The 19,626-nt window shown below is 36.9% G+C and overlaps 1 protein-coding gene and 1 non-coding gene across 2 annotated transcripts; one reads left to right on the top strand and one right to left on the bottom strand.

The window, feature by feature from the left end:
* Window positions 1-6,057: 6,057 nt before the first annotated feature.
* On the bottom strand, window positions 6,058-7,443 carry LOC133303874 (uncharacterized). Its single transcript, XM_061503844.1, has 3 exons — window positions 6,675-7,443; window positions 6,174-6,587; window positions 6,058-6,122 (listed from the first exon to the last, which is right to left on the bottom strand). The coding sequence occupies exons 1-3, from the start codon at window positions 7,441-7,443 to the stop codon at window positions 6,058-6,060; spliced, it is 1,248 nt and encodes a 415-aa protein (XP_061359828.1).
* Window positions 7,444-7,573: 130 nt separating this feature from the next.
* LOC133303881 (small nucleolar RNA R71) lies at window positions 7,574-7,679 on the top strand. Its single transcript, XR_009750527.1, has one exon. It is a non-coding gene; the product is annotated as a small nucleolar RNA R71 (small nucleolar RNA).
* Window positions 7,680-19,626: the final 11,947 nt, after the last annotated feature.

Here is a 19,626-nt window from a genome sequence, read left to right on the forward strand (position 1 = left end):
AGCACAAAACCTCACCAGCTATGATGTCAAACTAAACTTCCAAAAGAAACATCAAGCATCATTAATCATTCTAGCACAAAATTCAGACAAACGAGCAATCATGAAATCTACTCATATCTATGCAAAGTCATGCCAGAATGTCATACAACATACTTCCAAAAATTTAGTCAAGCACATTAACTAAATAAGCACATTTAAACCTGAGAATTTCTTGAAAAATATATCACTATTTTTTTTATATAGCACACAAAATAACTACAAAAATAACTAAAAAAATTAAAAGAGTTAGAATATCTCCCCTGATAGAAGAATTGCAGTTCTAAGATGCAAGCCTACCATTCCCAGATTTAGAGAATTGTTGTCCTCAGCAATAATTAAACCACAAGAAGGAAGAAAAACTTGCACAATGAAACAAACAATGGCATATAGGATGAACTATAATGCGCACATTAAAACATCAGAGAGAAATATACCAACACAAAGTAACTAAAAATACGAAACAAAAAAATAAACTAATATACAAAATCTCCGTAAGCAAGGAGATATCAATCATCCATGTCATCCCCCTCAGCAGCATAGGATGACTCAGCAAATGGAAAATCTGGTGGTACTAGATGCCTTGGTGTATGAGACCATCATTCCCAGATTTGGTCCAAACTATGAAGCCATGTTAAGAACTCTTTAAAGCATTGATTTTTCTGAGAAATAAAGTCTCGGTGTCTCTTGTCAAAGACTCTTCTTTTTTAGGCCTTCATTTGTCGGTGATCTGCACACATCTTCCAACCAGTATTAAAGAGTTTTACCACTTCCTTTCTCATTACCTTCTTCATTGTAGGATGATTCCTCCCTCGAGGCTTCCTCATATGTTTGACATCATCCTTATTAAGAATTTTGTGAGTACGGGAAGAGGGATCTTTATCTTTCAAATCAGAAATAGACCACGCTATGGCAGTCTTATGTTCTTTCAGCACTTCTGTCAACTTCCTTTCCTGCTCAGAAGACAACCCCTCCTTAATGATAACATGGTAAGTTTCCTCATCACTCAAGAAGATGTATTTAAGAGTTTCAGGAAGCTCCTTCAACTCCACTTTTGGGGCACCATCTTCTTTGTCAGAATCCTTCTTCTCAAGAACTTCAAACACAACACTTTCTTCTTCCTCAAAAGGAACAATATCTCGCGCCTCTAGTTCTTCCTCAAGCTCTTGAATAGAAGATTTCTCTTTTTCCACCACTTCTTCTAAAGCATCAAGTCTGAAACAATCACCTTCATCAGAAGCTTGTCTCATAGAATCAAAGACATTGATGGTGATAGTCTCATCATTCATCCTTAACTCGAGTTTCCCTTCTTCAACATCAATCATAGCCCGAGCAGTAGCCAAGAAAGGTCTACCCAACTGATCAACCCTTGGTTCATCAGGTTTTTAAGCATGAATTAATATCAAATTGTGTGATTAAATGGATGGAAAAGAGGTTAATGTCCTGGAAATCTCTCAAATACAAGTTCTGAAGCTTATGTTGAAAATTTACATTGTTTTTGTAGGGAAATGAAGCTCAAGAAGCAAAAGAGAGAAGGAAGAAGATTATGAAGAATGGGAAAATTCTAAGTGTTGGGCGTTAAAACGCCCAAAGTCAAGAGTTTTAGCGCCCTGCTGCAAAATGAAGCCAAAAAGTGATGGTGCTGAGCGCTAAAACGGCCAAGTCAAGCGTTTTAGCGCTCTGATGTGCAAAAATGTTCTGGTCATGAGCGCTAAAACACCCAAATCGAACATTTTAGCGCCCAAGACAGTTGAAAGCAGTTGGGCATCCGTCAAAGTTGGACGCTAAAACGCCCATAAGTGAACGTTTTAGCGCCCAAGTAAGTTTTAAGTTGTAATTTGTAAACTATAAAAGGGCAAGGGGCCTTCATACTCTGACATACAATCCAATCCATTCTCTGATATTCTGACTTTTCCCATCACACTAGGAGAAGGGAGATCAGGTCAGATCTTTCATAGATCTGATCTGACTCCTCATTTTCTCTGACTTTCCAAATTCTTAGGACTTAGTATTGTAATAGTTAGTATACTTTCATGTAATTGTACTTGAAGATTGAAAACTCAACTATCATGACAATGGAGTTTGATCTTTCTTCTTCTTCTCTTATTATTATTTGTATTATGTCTGAGTAGAGTCCTTTGTAGTCTGATTCAATGGAACTCAAGTTTGAATTTATGAATGGTTAATTAGATGTTTTGTTTATCTATTATGTGATTGTATGAAGTTGTCTTGATTAATTCTTCATGTTGAGGAATAGTGTAGAACAGACATGTTTACATTGTTTCTCTATTTTTGACAACTTCATCATCAGTGTTCTAGTAGTCAAGGGATTGATGCTAGGATTCTGATGTGATCTTAAGACCTTAGTAATTAATGCATATATTAAGAAAGGAATCACCAAGGGATTGGGGTTTCTGATTAATGTGTCTATCAGGGTAGTAAGGGATTACATCTTGAGATGATAAGAAAAAGGTTGATCGACATTACATAGTAGATAATTCATAATGGAAATTGGTTCATCTATAAATTCATGTTTGAGGGAAAATGACATCTGACTACTTGTTTACATTATAATTTACATTTTTTTTATTTATCAAGTTTTAATTCAATTCAGTGTAGTTTCTGGTGACAAGAAATCTATGCAATCTATGAACTTTTGTTTGATTCAACTCAAGTACATATGGTTAGTCAGTGCTTGACACAAATCCTCGTGGGAACGATCTTTACTCATCATTTTATTACTTGTACGACTAGTGCACTTGCTAGATCCGCAACAAGTCTTTGGCGCCGTTGTCGGGGATTTGTTCTTCAACATTGACAGACACCATTGATATTTGAGATTGAATCTTTTATTTTTCAGCAATTTAAATTTATGTGTGAATTTTTGTTCTTTCTGGTCCAGAGCGCTAAAACGTTCAGACGTGACCGTTTTAGCGCGATGCGACGCACATCAATGTGCACATGTCTCTGGAGACCAGCGCTAAAACGCTTGATTTCAACGTTTTAGCGCTGGTCCACTCATATGATTTACATGTTTCTGGGTAGTTTTCTCTTAGTTTTATTTTGCTGTTAGTTTAGTTTTGTAATTCAGTTAAGTACATTGGGATATTCACTGTTTTTGCATGATGCACATTATGATAGTACTGATGCTATTGGTTTATAAATGAATGTGTTTCAGTGATCAATTGCTGTTTCAGATTTGAATTAGTTGCTGGGGACAACAACGTTTAAATCTGGGAATTGGGTGTGAATGAATGGCATGCAAACATCATGGAGATGTCCCACAAATTGATGAGCCAAAACAGGGAAATATCTCAATCTTTTTCTTTTTGTTTTTAAGTTTTCTGTGTGATTTAGATTTTAGCTGTAATATTGAATTTGGATTTCAGTTGTGATATGGAATTCTATGAGGATTTGACTGATCAAAGCTTTATATCATTGATCAAATTAAGGATACAATCTTATACCTTGCATGTTGAGCTTAAATGAAATGATTGCATGACTCATTCAATGTGTAAGAGTAGAAAGATTAGTTTTGATGCATATAGAGAAAGTCAAGCATGCACTCTGAACTGTGAGGAAATTGAGCCTATAGAGAAAATTTTGTTCAGAGAGAACTTCACTGCATGAATAGCTCTAGAACTTGCCCTGTTTCTTGCTTGAAATGGTTGATGATGTGTAGGGTAGAGGCATTTCCTTCTTGAACCAGAAAGTCAAATGGCCAACCTTTAAGTTCCAATTGCATGAAACACTTGAGCCAAGAACCACATCTATTCCAATCCTTCATATTAAAAGTTTCAGATAAGTGATAAGGGATGGAGTGTTCTGTGGGGAGGAAAGCGATTTTGCAATAAGTGAATGCAAGGTGTTGGAAACATAAGAAAGAAAGAAGGAAAATAAAGAAAAGGTTATGAAACACAAAGTGTTTGGAAGAGACAGAGGGAAGTATTAAAGACACAAAGTGTCTGAAAGAAAAAGAAAAAGAAAATTTTTGTTAAAGACACAAAGTGTCAGGAAGAAAAGGAGGAAGAAAGGTTCAAAGAAAAGAACAAGGAATGAAAAGGAAGAAAGTTGAGGGAATTAGGAAGAAATTGATTAATTACTGTGAATTCCCTCTTATCTGAATCTGATTCATTTGATCTGAACTTCGCCTTTCACAGAAATCCTTACCTCTAGTCAAGCCACACACCAAGCCTCATTGCTAATCATACCAAAACCTTTTTGATCTACCTTATGGATCATTGTTACTATGAATAGTGAGAAGATGGGCAAGCCTATGGTAGTTTGAGTGCAGTGAAGAGTGAGTGATAAGTACATCCATAAACACTAGTGTGCAAGAGTGTTAAAATTCTCATAATTTTTGAGAAGTTCCTAGTGAGGGGGTGTTGTGGTTTTGGAAGTCTCTGTATATCATCTCTACTGATCTGATGAAAAGTCACAAATGATGTTGGGCAAATCATAGGAAATAAGAGATTGCATGGTTATAAGCTTGTATCATAAAATGTTGATCTTTTGTTAATTGAAGTCCATCCTCATGAATTTCATTTGTAAAGAATCTCAATTTCTTCTCTGTTTTTAATTCATTGCTGAGGACAGCAATGTTCAAATCTAGGAATTGTGATAAACCCTTGGTTCATCAGGTTTTTAAGCATGAATTAATATCAAATTGTGTGATTAAATGGATGGAAAAGAGGTTAATGTCCTGGAAATCTCTCAAATACAAGTTCTGAAGCTTATGTTGAAAATTTACATTGTTTTTGTAGGGAAATGAAGCTAAAGAAGCAAAAGAGAGAAGGAAGAAGATTCTGAAGAATGGGAAAATTCTAAGTGTTGGGCGCTAAAACGCCCAAAGTCAAGAGTTTTAGCGCCCTGCTGCAAAATGAAGCCAAAAAGTGATGGTGCTGAGCGCTAAAACGGCCAAGTCAAGCGTTTTAGCGCTCTGATCTGCAAAAAGGTTCTGGTCGTGAGCGCTAAAACGCCCAAATCGAACATTTTAGCGCCCAAGACAGTTGAAAGCAGTTGGGCATCCGTCAAAGTTGGACGCTAAAACGCCCATAAGTGAACGTTTTAGCGCCCAAGTCAGTTTTCAGTTATAATTTGTAAACTATAAAAGGACAAGGGGCCTTCATACTCTGACATACAATCCAATCCATTCTCTGATATTCTGACTTTTCCCATCACACTAGGAGAAGGGAGATCAGGTCAGATCTTTCATAGATCTGATCTGACTCCTCATTTTCTCTGACTTTCCAAATTCTTAGGACTTAGTATTGTAATAGTTAGTATACTTTCATGTAATTGTACTTGAAGATTGAAGACTCAACTATCATGGCAATGGAGTTTGACCTTTCTTCTTCTTCTCTTATTATTATTTGTATTATGTCTGAGTAGAGTCCTTTGTAGTCTGATTCAATGGAACTCAAGTTTGAATTTATGAATGGTTAATTAGATGTTTTGTTTATCTATTATGTGATTGTATGAAGTTGTCTTGATTAATTCTTCATGTTGAGGAATAGTGTAGAACAAACATGTTTACATTGTTTCTCTATTTTTGACAACTTCATCATCAGTGTTCTAGTAGTCAAGGGATTGATGCTAGGATTCTGATGTGATCTTAAGACCTTAGTAATTAATGCATGTATTAAGAAAGGAATCACCAAGGGATTGGGGTTTCTGATTAATGTGTCTATCAGGGTAGTAAGGGATTACATCTTGAGATGATAAGAAAAAGGTTGATCGACATCACATAGTAGATAATTCATAATGGAAATTGGTTCATCTATAAATTCATGTTTGAGGGAAAATGACATCTAACTACTTATTTACATTATAATTTACATTTTATTTATTTATCAAGTTTTAATTCAATTCAGTGTAGTTTCTGGTGACAAGAAATCTATGCAATCTATGAACTTTTGTTTGATTCAACTCAAGTACATATGGTTAGTCAGTGCTTGACACAAATCCTCGTGGGAACGATCTTTGCTCATCATTTTATTACTTGTACGACTAGTGCACTTGCTAGATCCGCAACACCAACAACAGAGGCATTTCAGTACCCTCTTCCATATCCAACACTACAAAATCTGCTGGGAAGATGAACTTGTCCACTTTAACAAGAACATCTTCAATAATACCACTCGGTTTCCTCAAAGATCTATCAGCAAGTTGCAAGAAAATCTTAGTAGGCTTGAGCTCAGAGGTTCCCAAAGATTTATACACAGACAAGGGCATCAAATTTATACTTGCCCTAAGATCACACAAAGTTTTGCCAACATTTTTGTTACCAATGACAATAGGAATGTAAAAACTCCCTGGATCACGACGCTTACGAGGAAACTTTTTCTGTATAATAGCACTGCACTTTTCAGTAAGTGCAACAGTTTGGCATTCTTGCAGCTTATGTTTCCTAGACAACAGATCCTTTATGAACTTGGCATAATTTAGCATGCTAGCTAAGGCTTCAGCAAATGGAATATTAATGTGAAGCTTTTTGAAAATATCTAGGAACCTAGCATAGTGTTGCTTCTGAGCATCCTTCTTGAATCGTTCTAGATAAGGTGCCATGGCTCTCACATATTCCGGATTCAGCTCAAATTTCTTCTTTTCAGCAATAATTGGTAGCTCCTCTTCTTTACCTTTCTGAACAGGTTTCTCAACATCAGAAGGAATCAGAACCTCTTTTTCTGGCTCCTTAACCGCCTTAAGCTTCTCATCAGCTTCCACATTTGTGTTTGGCTTTTCTGGAGCTGCTACCACTTTACCATTTCTAGTTGTGATAGCCATACAATCCTCCTTGGGATTAGTAACTGTATTGCTAGGGAAGGTACCCTGAGTTCTGTCAGCCATTTGTTTAGCCAGCTGGCCAATTTGATTCTCCAAATTTCTGATAGAAGCCTGTGTATTTCTGGTATTTTCCTGAGTCTCTTCCATGAAAGCATTAGAATGTTGGGCCATTTGTCCCACTAGCTTCTCTAAATCAGAAGGTTCCTTCGGTTGAACTGGTGGTGGTTGCAGATAATTATTGGACTTGAAGTCAAGACCAGTACCCTGCACCCTCCTCTGGAAGTTATTGTTTCCAGAAGGAAAATTCTGATTTCTTGGAACATTTTGTGGTGGGGGCCTCTGATCATACCACACACCATTTACATGCACCTGTTGAGGAGGATTGTCAGATAGCAAGGTAGGACATTCATTAGATTCATGACCTTCCTTGCAATATTCACAAATAACTGAAGCAACTTTAGCTTGGACGCTAGAGAGCTGCATTTTATCAAGCCTTGATGTCAAATTCGCCATTTGTTGTGATAACAATTTATTTTCAGGCAATGCTGCATCATTGTTGTCTAGGTGAAGAATGCCTCTCTTAGGCTTAGATGACAACCCTTCATTTTCATTGGCAGCCATTCTTTCAATCAACTCAAGAGTCTCATTTGCTCTCATTGATTTAATGCTACCACTTGCTGCACCATTCAGAACCATCCGAATTTCAGGTTTGCAACCGTTGAAGAAGATTCAGACCTGATCACCATTAGTCATGGGGTAATGAGGACATCTCCTCATTAGATCTTTGAATCGGTTCCAGGCTGCACACATAGTTTCACCCTCAGCTTGAGCGAAATTGGTGATATCATTCACCATTTGATTGTATCTTTCCATCGAGAAGAACTCCGCAAAGAACTTGTTTGATAAATTGTCCCATGAGGGAATACTTCTCGCAGGTTGCCTCTCGAACCAATTCAAAGCTTTTCCTTTAAGAGCAAAAGGAAACAGTCTCAGCCGGACTGCATCATTGGACACTTGAGGATGTTTAGTCGAGTCACAGATCATCAGGAATCTGTTTATGAACCTATGAGGGTCTTCATCATCCTCTCCACCAAACTGAGCTCTCTCCACCAGTCGAATATTATCAGACTTGAGCTCCCAATTATTGTTTCCAACTTCAGGATGGACAATACTTGAATTGGGCCTGTTAAATAGTGGCGTCAGAATGGTGTCCATGAGTGGATTGTCCGCTTCATTATTCCCTGCCATCTTGTGTGCTTTTTCAGACAGAATTTCCAACTCGTTGAATGCAAGCTTCTTCCGAGCAAGTTTCCTGTTTCTCTTTTCTGTTTTTGTAATCTTCAAGTCAAGTGGAAATTCTAGCTCTTTACCTCGCATACAACTCAGAAAAGGGATTAGTAGCACTGTTCAAGAATCAAAGAGAAATCAAAAATAAAAATAAAATAAATATAAAATAAAAATAAAATAAAAATCCAATCCTAAAAATAAAAATTAATTGATAAAAGATACTCCAATCCCCGGCAACGGCGCTAAAAACTTGATGCTCACCGGCAAGTATACCGATCGCACAAGTAATATAATGTTAAGTAAAGTTCGTCTGCACAGGGATTGTGATCGTATATCAATTAATATTCCTTTCAAGAATGGAAAAGTTCAAAAGGGTTTGTTTGTGACAAATAATGTCGATTTGTGTGAAAGTGAGAATTGAAAATAAAGACTTGTTTTTGTAATTTTTGCTTATGAGAAATAGACAATAAAAATAAGAATGTGTTTGTGCAAATATGAGAAAATCATTGTAGCTAGAGCGCACTCACCTTATGATCCCCACTTCTTACTTTGGATTGATTTACAATATTCATTTATAAAATTACTCGGATAAATTATTATCTAAAATAATTAGTTAAATCTCAATCCCTTGGCAATTTAACCCTTTAATCTCAACTGGAATTCTAATCCCTTAGCATCCTTTCATGAAAATTAAGCGATAAACTCAATAATTTAGGCATCCGCAATTCAATACACATCTATTCCTAGCATGCATACGAATCGTTATCCTACCCCCTTTCAGGATGAAAATCCCAATATTCCTATCTAGGATTCTAACCCTCAGACTATTATCAACTATTAGAGCGATCAATTCTAATAAAGAAAATATAAAATGCGAACAGGGTAGAGATAAAGATAATTACATAAACGAGCAATTATAAATCAATCCGCGTAACAAGGGTTCACATAGGGTTTGTAACCATAACTACATAAAAGAAATTAGCCAGCCATAGACATGGCTGACATAAAATTATAAAAGATAAAGATGAAAGAATGTAATTACAATGAGAAACTAAGAACAATCCTCTGCTCTTCTCCTCCTTCATGAATCCTTGTTCTGCTCCGTCGTCAAAAGTTTCTCCTAAAGAACCCTCGCAGCGTCCTTTTAAGTTCGAAATTGCCTCCACGCTGAAGTCCGCGCGGGTAGCGCCATTCTGGCGCGGGTCTAGCGCCACTTTTTTGCACCGGGTCGATTTCTCGCATGGGTAGCGCCATTCTGGCGCGGGTCTCGCGCCAAATCCCTGGTCTCTGTATTTTTCCGGCGCTGCAACAGCGCCAAAGTGGCGCGGGTAGCGCCACTTTCCTTTTTCAATTTTTCTATTTCTTCTTGCTTTAACCTGCAAAAATGATATAAAAGATGAAAAATAAACTGAAATAGGAAAACTAACTAATAAAAGTAATTAATATACAAGAAATGCTCTTTTATGACTAATTTCTTATTATTTTTGGCTTGAAAAACACCACATGCCAGAGGCACATCATTGGTCCTAGTAAAGAGGTTCTTATATAAACGATAGGGATGGTAGTAATAATATAACTGGTTGTTAGTGGATGCCACTAAGGTATAGTTAGGTATAAAATTAGATGGGGGATGAATGTGCTTCAGAGAAGACCCTTAAATGGATTGAAAAACAAAAAGGAAAAAAGGGAGTTGAAATGGCAGTGTGAATTTTAAAAAAAAAAAGACCCTTAAATACATTTGGTATAAGAAACTAGATTTATTGTTCTAAGGTATAGTCGTGGCTCACGCCTCTCAACGTTACTGTCTCTTGCTTGTTATCAATGGGCTTCATTGTTCTACTTGAATTGCTCCAAACTATCGTGCTATGGCTTTGAAGTATTATTTTTAACCCTTAAATGGATCATTCCTTCTTTTAGGTATAAGAAATGAGAAGAGTGGATCCATATATCCTGCTCATACTCCTTACTTTTTCAATGACGAAGATGTGCTTCCCATTGGGGCTGCAATACATGCGACATTTGCTATTTCATTCCATTCATGTTCAACAAATTCTTATTTTTAGAGAGGTATTTCTAATGGTAGCTAGTTGAAATTTATAGTTTAGATCCATTGATTCTATGTAGGTTAAGCTTAATTGATTTAATTGTGATGATATTTAGTATTTACATTGATTTTGTGCAGGATTGATCCTGCGAAGTTTAGACCATTGCTGCTGCTGTATACTTGGCCTCCATTCTTGAGTATCTGACAGCTGAATTTCTTGAAATTTTTGACAGCAATGTTAGGAATTTACATTGATAGCAATGCCTCCATTCTTGAATATTTACATTGACAGCAATGCTGGAAATGCATGTGATTAGAATATTGTCACCTAGATTCAGTTTGTAGGAAAGTATGCTAACTTTTTTCACTTAATGATTGGTATTCCGAAGATTTAGTCATTTAATTTCTTTGTTACAATGTTGCTCATTATGAGAAAATGTTGCTCATTATGGTTGTAAATACATCCTGTAAGCTGATCATTGTTTCTTGTCCAACCTCTGTAAATACAATCTGGAACACTACTAGGACATATGAGTTTGTAATATATTTGGGTATGTAAATCAGTGATATTTATGTTTAACTTTGTGGAAACCTTGGAATGTATTATAACAAAGAATATATTAAATATGGATTTTTTTTAAACAAAAAAATACATTTTAAATTTTTGGAAGGCCCATGGGCTAGCCCTAACCCATAGGGTTTTTGGCCCATATGGGCCTATATTATTATGGGCTTTTTTACCCTAACCCACATGGGCTAGGGCTAAATGGCCCGTTTTGACAGCTCTAATAATAAAGGTACAAACACTCATTTTTAAGCAAATTCATACTAGTTTGCACCTAGGTTACATAGTTATCTCTGTTTACATGCTCAAGACTCAATCTTTCTCATAGAAATTCAATGGAAAGAGGTGGAGGTTCATACCCAAAGCTCAAAATAGAGGAAATGGATGATCTTTGAGGTCTCCACTCCACCCAAAAGCTATGTCCAGAAGGTAACACGAAAATACCAAAGCCAAATGATGATCCTTTCTCCCCCAACGTCTCCAAATAAGGTGAAATGGTGGTTCAATCTCCCAACCCAAATGGACAGCATCTACAACCAATCAAAGCAGCACCTTGGACCTTCAAAGATTTAGTTTTTCTCCCTCAATATGTTGACTTTCAAGTGATTACAAGGGTTAATTAATGAGAGGATGAAGAAAGGTGAGTTCTTCGATGATTTTCATGAGGAAAACATCAAGCTTGCTTGAAGAGAAAAGAGAAAAAGAGAATAGAGCTCTAGGTTTTTGGAAGGTGGTCTACATAGGTTTCATGAAGAAATGAGAATATTATATGTGTCTTAGCTATTTAAAACACTACTCACTTAAGACACCTGATATTAGTTCTAATACCACTGTTAATTATTTTTCTCTCAAACTTTACAATACTAACCTAGTATATTTTCTAAGAATATTCATATTTTTATTTCTATTTTTCGGGTGACTTTGCTGGTACACATTTATACCGCGAAATACACAGTATTCGCACTTTTCTTCCAAAAAGGACTTGATATTAATATTATAATTTCTCTATAATTATTCTATGTTAATTATGGAATTATTTTCTAAACTCGTAATTAAATCATTAAACTTTCTAATTTAGCGGTGCGAGTTCTTACAGTTGGTAACTATGGAAGTGTGTATGACTCAAAAATTAGGACCTCTTTTGATGAGGTAGCACACTAAAATGGGCTTAAGGGCGTTAAAATGCGCAAAATGCTCAAGCAAAACGCGCCATAGCCTATAGGGCACTTTAACGCACTATTGCTGGAGTTATCTCGCTTCAATTACACCTCTAAGCTTGTTTGAATCACTTGGTATAAGGGTGTGGTCGTATCTTGGGCCTCCCTACCTAAATTAACATTCATAACTCATGGTTTAAGGTCAACTAAGTGATAAATCAACATGTTCATGTAAAACGAAAATTTTACTCGCATTTTTACTAATATTATCAATCCTTTGAGTTACCTAATGGAAGTGTTATGCTTAAGGATTGACCAAATGCCTAATAGCTATTATTTAGCTACTTAATACCATAAATGAGTTTATACACCGGGTGCACACAGGGAGTTACAAGGTAACTATTTAGATGCTACCATGTTGAACAATCTAGATTGTCGTTTTCAACGGACAAGCAATCAATTTAACCCAACAACTTAAGATAATAAGTAATGGATTTTTAATGATTTTATATTATATCTCCCTAACATCAACTACCTCCTTCCTCTTCCCCTATATAAACCCCTCACCCCTCATTTGATTTTCATTTTCAACTCGTCTTCTCTTTCCTCTTCCTATCTTCCAATTCTCTAAAAGGTCATAACTTTTTTATTGTGTTCCTATCAAAATCAGTTCAAGTTAGCAATGTGCTTGTGTAGTTTTCTATTATAAGGGTAGAAAATTTGAAGGTCAAGGTGGGATGATATTCGAAGGTGAGAAAATACCAATGTGTATGAAACGTAGCACAACAATTGAGGAACTACATTAGAAAATTCATCAGACAATGGGGCTCTAAGGTAATCAATCTATATCTCAATTGACAGTTGGTGAATACACTGGCCTATAGGTTTTTGATGGTGAAGATCCATCTGGATATGGTAATCAATATGTTTTCGATCAATCTCAGAGATATTTTGTTGAGTTGTATGCGGACGTTGCCAAAGTAAGGGATTTAACATTACCAATTTAGTCACTGGCTCTCAATAGTTAATCGAACATTGCATCATAATCTACAGCCCTAGAAGTTAACACACTGACCACAAATGATGAAGATGAAGACGACCTTACTTGTATGATGGAAGAAAATGATAACAACAATGAAGATCATGATTCGGGTGGTAATCAAATTCCACAAGAGATGCCACCTCATGTTTAAAGTCTCCATCAAGTTTATGAACATGAAGTGGAAGTTAGTTCATGAAATGACAAGTTTATAGAATTTTATATGTAGCTTGTGTCTTTAACTGATAAGAACATGTGTACATGTAGGTAGTATTATTACTCCATTTTGCACAGGTATTCCACATTACCCTATGATAAGCCACTATCAACCATAATACCTTAATGCTTGACAAATCCTTAGAACCCTCTTCTAGCCATTGCTTCATGCAGTTTGCGACACATGCTTCCTCTAGATAGGCCGCCTCAATGCTACGTACTCCCTCGAACTAGGAAGAATGCGACCTCGAGGGAAACCATAGTCAGAAGAAATTTGAGATGAATAATCCGATGACAAAGATGAAAAGGTCATTATGTCCTAGTTTAGATTAATATTCCATTAATAACTATATAAAGATATTCGCAAATTAATTTTAATGCAAATTAATGTATTTAACTGTAAAAAAATAATTTAATTGTTTAAATAACTATTACAATGCAATATAATAAATTATGTGTAATAATCAATCAACGAATTATTATTCAAATCATATCAATCACTATATATTAATCTACCAAATAATATTAATTTTACTAACTAAAAAATTATACACCAAACCTCGAATAAATAACATAGTTATTAACTAATCATTATTCATTATGTACTAATTACTAAATATTGTTTATTATTATTACAAACTCAAAATATAATTAACATTATTTTACCAAAAAATAATCACCACTACCCTACCTATAGATATTTGCCATTGTCATATTCCAAAATGTACTAATTAACATTATGCTTTTCTACATCATTATCACTACTCTATTATACATACATATTAATATAATCGAAAAATTTAATTAGAGGGTTAGAAGACTTATTTGGGAACAGTGATCAAATTGCCCCTGTTCATGAAACTATTAACCAGAATGCCACGTGAACAGTACAAATTTCCAGAATGTCACGCGTTGTAATTCGCTACACAATGCAACGAAGTACGTTGGCTGATGTGGCACATTTCTGTTGGCCACGTAATTCGCTACATGTACCAGCGAATTACGTGGTCAAATGTCAGTCCTTGCTCAGACTGTGACAGGACACGTTTCATCCCAGCAGAAGTTCGCTAGACTATGTAGCGAAGTATGTCCAACAGTCACCCAAAAAAAGAGCCGTTGGGCTACGTGTCACACATGCACAAGTTCGCTACATAGGGTAGCATAGTGTAGCGAACTTGGTACATTTGGCAGCCTATTTAAACCCCTCCCTCCCCCTTCCCCCACCCTCTACTCTCTCAATTATCCTCACTCTCTCACTCCCTCTCTCTCAAGGTCGTTGTTTTTCTCTCTCTAAAAGGTTAGTTATTGTTTATTTAATTTTTATATATTAATAAGTTTTTAATTTATTATTTACCCAGTCTTAGTTTTTGGATATTATTTAGGGCTGAAAATTGAAACCTTAGGTTAGAAATTTTTTTAATTTATTTAAGGCATATGATAGCACAAATGTACTTTATATTTGTAATTTTATAAATATTTACTTTAGGACTTGACACCTTGGGTTAGATGCTATTTGATAATTTTCTTGTAAATAGTAGGATATAGGCAAAGTGGGGATATTATTATATTAATTAAATGTCTAGGTTAAATTTAGGATAATAATTAAAAATATAGGTTAGGGATTAATTATTATATATTGAAACAAAATAATATTAAATTATGTTGTGTAGTCTGTTAGGTCTCGAAAATAATATGTACGATAGGATAATAACATTGAAATACAATTAATAATATTGGGACAAAATAATATTAAATAATTTTAAAAATATGTTAGGATAAAATAATCGCTATTTTAGTTTAGGGTTAGGCGATACATTATTATATATTGAAACAAATGTTATTATATATTTTAGGTTAGGTAATATTTTATTTTATTTTAGGACTCGACAGCTTAGGGTAGAATTAATTTTGGATGAATTATGTAATATATTTAAATTTATAATACAAGTTACGTTTTATATTTTTTATTTTAATATTATTGGTACTGTTAAGAAATGTTATTGCGACTGTATAGGGGATTAATTAATGTTAAAATAATCGCTAATATCATTTAATTATTCTTCTAAATAGATCTCTGGAGCATGACGATGTACCTCGTGCTGGGTCTCCACATAGCGTGATTGACCCTGAACCCGAAGACCATTCTCTCCTGACTTTACTGGAGAAACATATATCATCACATGTGTGGAATACTCGTGAGGATTCAAACGTGCAGGATCGTGTAATTAATGTGTGACATGATGTGACATATGTGTCACACGGATATACCTGAGGAAATCCGGTCGTGGCTAATGTAGGCTGGTTTCTATCACGTTGCGCGCCTGCGCAGCCATGAGGTTAGCATACTTTTATTGTATAACCTTGTATTATGGTACTGTGATTATAATATATTCATTGATGACATCAATTTTTTTTTTTTTCAAATAGACCATTTGCTTGTATCAGCGCTTGTGGAGCGATGGCGCCCTGAGACACGGACATTTCATATGACCATGGGTGAGGTTACCATCACCCTAAAGGATGTACATCATCTACTGGGTTTACCCACGGATGGGGAGGTTGTCTCGGGGCGCCACGGACGGCACCCATTTCAACAGATGATTAATGTCTTCTTAAGAGTTGATCCACAGGCTGGTCGGGATTTGTCTGGAGGTTTGTTGGGCCTCCACTTTCTATGAGAGAGTTTTGAGCATTATGGTGCCCACACTGCCACTGAAGTTGGCCGTATGAGATATACTCGCGCATTGATCTTGCGCATACTAGGCGGGACGCTGTTTTTGGACACCGCCTCCAGCTTTGTGCCAGTGAGATATTTATTATATCTGGATGATTTCTAGTGCACAGGTACCTTTAGTTGGGGCTCTGCAGTTCTTGCATTCTTGTACAAAGAATTGTGCAAGGTGACTAACGGACGACATTCTGATATGGGTAGTTATGCATTGTTATTGCAATTATGGGCGTGGACCAGATTCCCGTCTATCTCTCTTGAACTCCCCATCATGTCTGATGAGCATGCCATTTACAGAGCCAGGTATAGCAAAATAATATTTTGTTGCACTATTGTAAATTGAATCGAGTTATATATTGCTAATACTCCAAATTTATTGTTGCAAGTTTAACACATATACTACGCTACAGGTGGTGTTTACACACATTCGCAGGGTACTGCCATTATATGGATGTTATGCGTAGACACTAGATTCGTTAGAAACCGTATGACAGTTTCACTTTTAATCCATCGCTCGCAGATGGCTTTCTGTCTGTCCACTTATATGCTATCATATTATTGTGTACCAGTAACCGGATAGAGTTCTTCGGCAGCTTGGTTTTCAGCAGCCTATCCCATAGAGTCCGATTGGAGGGATCGACATGGTTTCTATATTGCACAATGGGAAGACGAAGATTCTCTTGTGTTGCAGGAGCTTCTGTCAAGGGCAGAGGGAGATGATGGCCATCTATTTGGTAATAGTGAGTATATTCGGTGGTATTATAGGGTTACTCATCGGTGGATGACCAGCAGGACTGTGGTAAATAAACATGTGGTATGTATGATTATATAATTATATTTTGTTTAAATCTTATATCATAGCTAATTACATTTTATCAATGTAGAATGTGCAGCCTGATCGTGTCGATACAGTCGTCCACATGTCTTCACCAGAGGCCCGGGAAACGTTCACTATGACTCAGGTCTATCACGAGGCACTCTAGAGTCTTGCCGCATGCGATGATATAGATAGATTGATGGATCCTGGAGTGTTGGTGCCCCCACCTGTCGTGGTCATACGCAGGACCCTTCGCTCGTGGAACGTCGTGACCGACGTGCGCACATCGAGGGATTTCCCCTTCATCACTCCACTCTGCTTGTGGCCGATACGCCTGTCATAGTGCCGATATTTTATCTCGATATGCAGGCATGTTCTATGCACTGGGGTACCCATCAGGGCCATCTCAGCACTATTGTGGCTACCACAGTATGCTGCAGGCGGGTATTCTAGTGGATAACCGGGATTTCCTCCTTCACAGTATCCCTTCTGGTTTGTAGTTCCCCTATGGGTTAGCATGGATTTCCCTCTCAGCTGTATCCCATGTATGCAGGCGAGTCTAGTTCACAGCCTAGTAAAGGATTGGACTCTTTTAAGAGTGTTACAGTTCCACAACTCTATCTCAGGCTTAGGATCCGGACCCGGTTATGGCCACTCCGACAACATACTCGACGAGCTTCATGCAGTCACCACATTTTGACCCATTCGGGGAGTTTTTGGCACAGGATTTAGCAGAGGCCATGGGAGAGGCCGCTGATGGCGATGATGATGTTGACGGGATTAGGAGAAATCCACCTAAAGAAGTCAAATTTACATGCATGTTGTCGCCATTTGAGCATGATCAGACACGTTGCGTGGGTTATCATGGTCGACAGCGCTGCTTTCAGTTCAGTAGTGTAGGACTTATCTACATTTCATGTATTATGCAGGACTGTGGACTTTATTTATGTTTATGTAAGATTGTGGACTTTACTTATATTTATGCAGGATTGTGGACTTTTTTTTATTTATGCAGGACTATGGACTTTGTTTATATTTATGCCTGGCTGGGTATGCGATTTATATTTATGCAATACTTATTTCATACGCGTTTTGTTTATGTTGGATGACGAATAATCATTTAATATTTATGCACCATGTCTTCTATTATAATACTAACTACAGAAACAACATCACCGGTTTAACATATAATAGTACTTTAAAATGGAAATAAATTACAAACACCGTTATGACCAGCGTCACATAATACTAACCATTCACTATTGTGGTTGCTAGCGCGAAGGACAGTGGCGCTTGTTATGACCAACAACCCTAGAATAACTGCATCTTGTGCGAGTAGTCAACGCTTCCCACAAATCTATTTCATTGTGTATACGTGTACTTCTTGGCCTTCCACTTTGACGTCTCATTGAAACATCTGGTATGACTGCTGCATATCCAGTTGGTGGTATGAAATCCTCGTTTCCAATTGGATACCATTGAGATAGATTTGACATTGATATGTGGCACTATATGCTGGGTCTATGTATTGTGTGGGATCGTGGTGCATGGATGTGCATGCTGCTATGACATGGCTACACGGGAACCTGAAAGCAGTGAACTCGCCACACTGACATCTTCGACCAGGTAACAAAATCGACTATTTTTTATCGCCGCAATGAGTCTAAACGTGGTACGACTCTTGTACTTCAAATCTTGTCTTTTGCCTGTCGTAAGAAGTTACAAAATGTGTCGCGGCTTTTCGTTGATCCTCCATATATGCTCGTTACATCATGATGTGCCTCTGCCAAGTGTGGTTTTTCTGTGTTAAAATTGATAAGAATTGAGTCATGAGAGAGCAGTTTAAATAAATATTTGCTATTTATATTGATTCTTTCTATGTCAATAATATTCACCTTTTGGTTGTGTTTTTACAGGGAAAAGAGAAGTGAAAATTACAAATTATAAAAATCCTCTTAATGCAACTCCACACGCACGGATGTATCACAGTACAAATGCCAACAGAATGGCGCAGACTGGCGCCGGATTGCGAACTTTGCAGCGGAGGTTTTTGAGTGGCGCTCAGTGGCACCAAAATGGCGCCAACTGGCGCCACATTCATCACCAAAATCATGGCGCCAATAGGCGCCCAAAGCATGAAATCATGGCGCCACTAGGCGCCCAAAATTGCAAGGAAGTTGGCGCCAACTGGCGCCGGTCCACGTAGAAGCAGGTCCAACTCTTCACAATTGGACAGTAACTCCGGGCGAAGTGGCGCCGGGTTGCGAGAAATTTACTCCGTGTTTTCGGATGGGTATTTTTCGAAGAAGAAAAAGAGACTTATAAATAGGATTCTTGTGATAGAATTAGGCATTCAGACTATTCTACTGAGAGAGACGACGGTGGTGCTCCGAGAGGATTCTGCAGATCAAGTTCTTCTTCTACTTTCTCTTTAATTTTATGCTTTTATCGAATATTAGATTTTCAGCCATGATTATGTTTGGCTAGTTCAATTTTTATTGTAGTTAGGGTCACAAACCCTATGTGAACCCTTGTTACGACGGATTGGTTTATAATTCTTCGTTTATTTAAATTGTCTTTATTTCTATCCTGTGCGTATTTATATTCTCTTTATTAGAATTGATCAATCTGATAGTTGAGAATAGTTTGAGGGTTAGAACCCTAGATAGGAATATTGGGGTTTTCATCCTGAAAGGGGGTAGGATAACGGTTCGTATGCATGCTAGGGATAGATGTGTATTGAATTGCGGATGCCTAAATTATTGAGTTTATTGCTTAATTTTCATGAGGGGTTGCTAAGGGATTAGGATTCCAATTGAGATTAAAGGGTTAAATTGCCAAAGGATTGGGATTTAACTAATTCTTTTAGATAATAATTTATTCGAGTAATTTTATAAATGAATATTGTAAATCAATCCAAAGTAAGAAGTGGGGATCATAAGGTGAGTGCG

The sequence above is a fragment of the Gastrolobium bilobum genome, unplaced genomic scaffold (assembly GCF_033153095.1).
Source record: "Gastrolobium bilobum isolate Gb01-03AN ecotype WA unplaced genomic scaffold, APGP_CSIRO_Gbil_v1 utg1802, whole genome shotgun sequence".
NCBI classification, from domain to species: Eukaryota; Viridiplantae; Streptophyta; class Magnoliopsida; order Fabales; family Fabaceae; genus Gastrolobium; species Gastrolobium bilobum.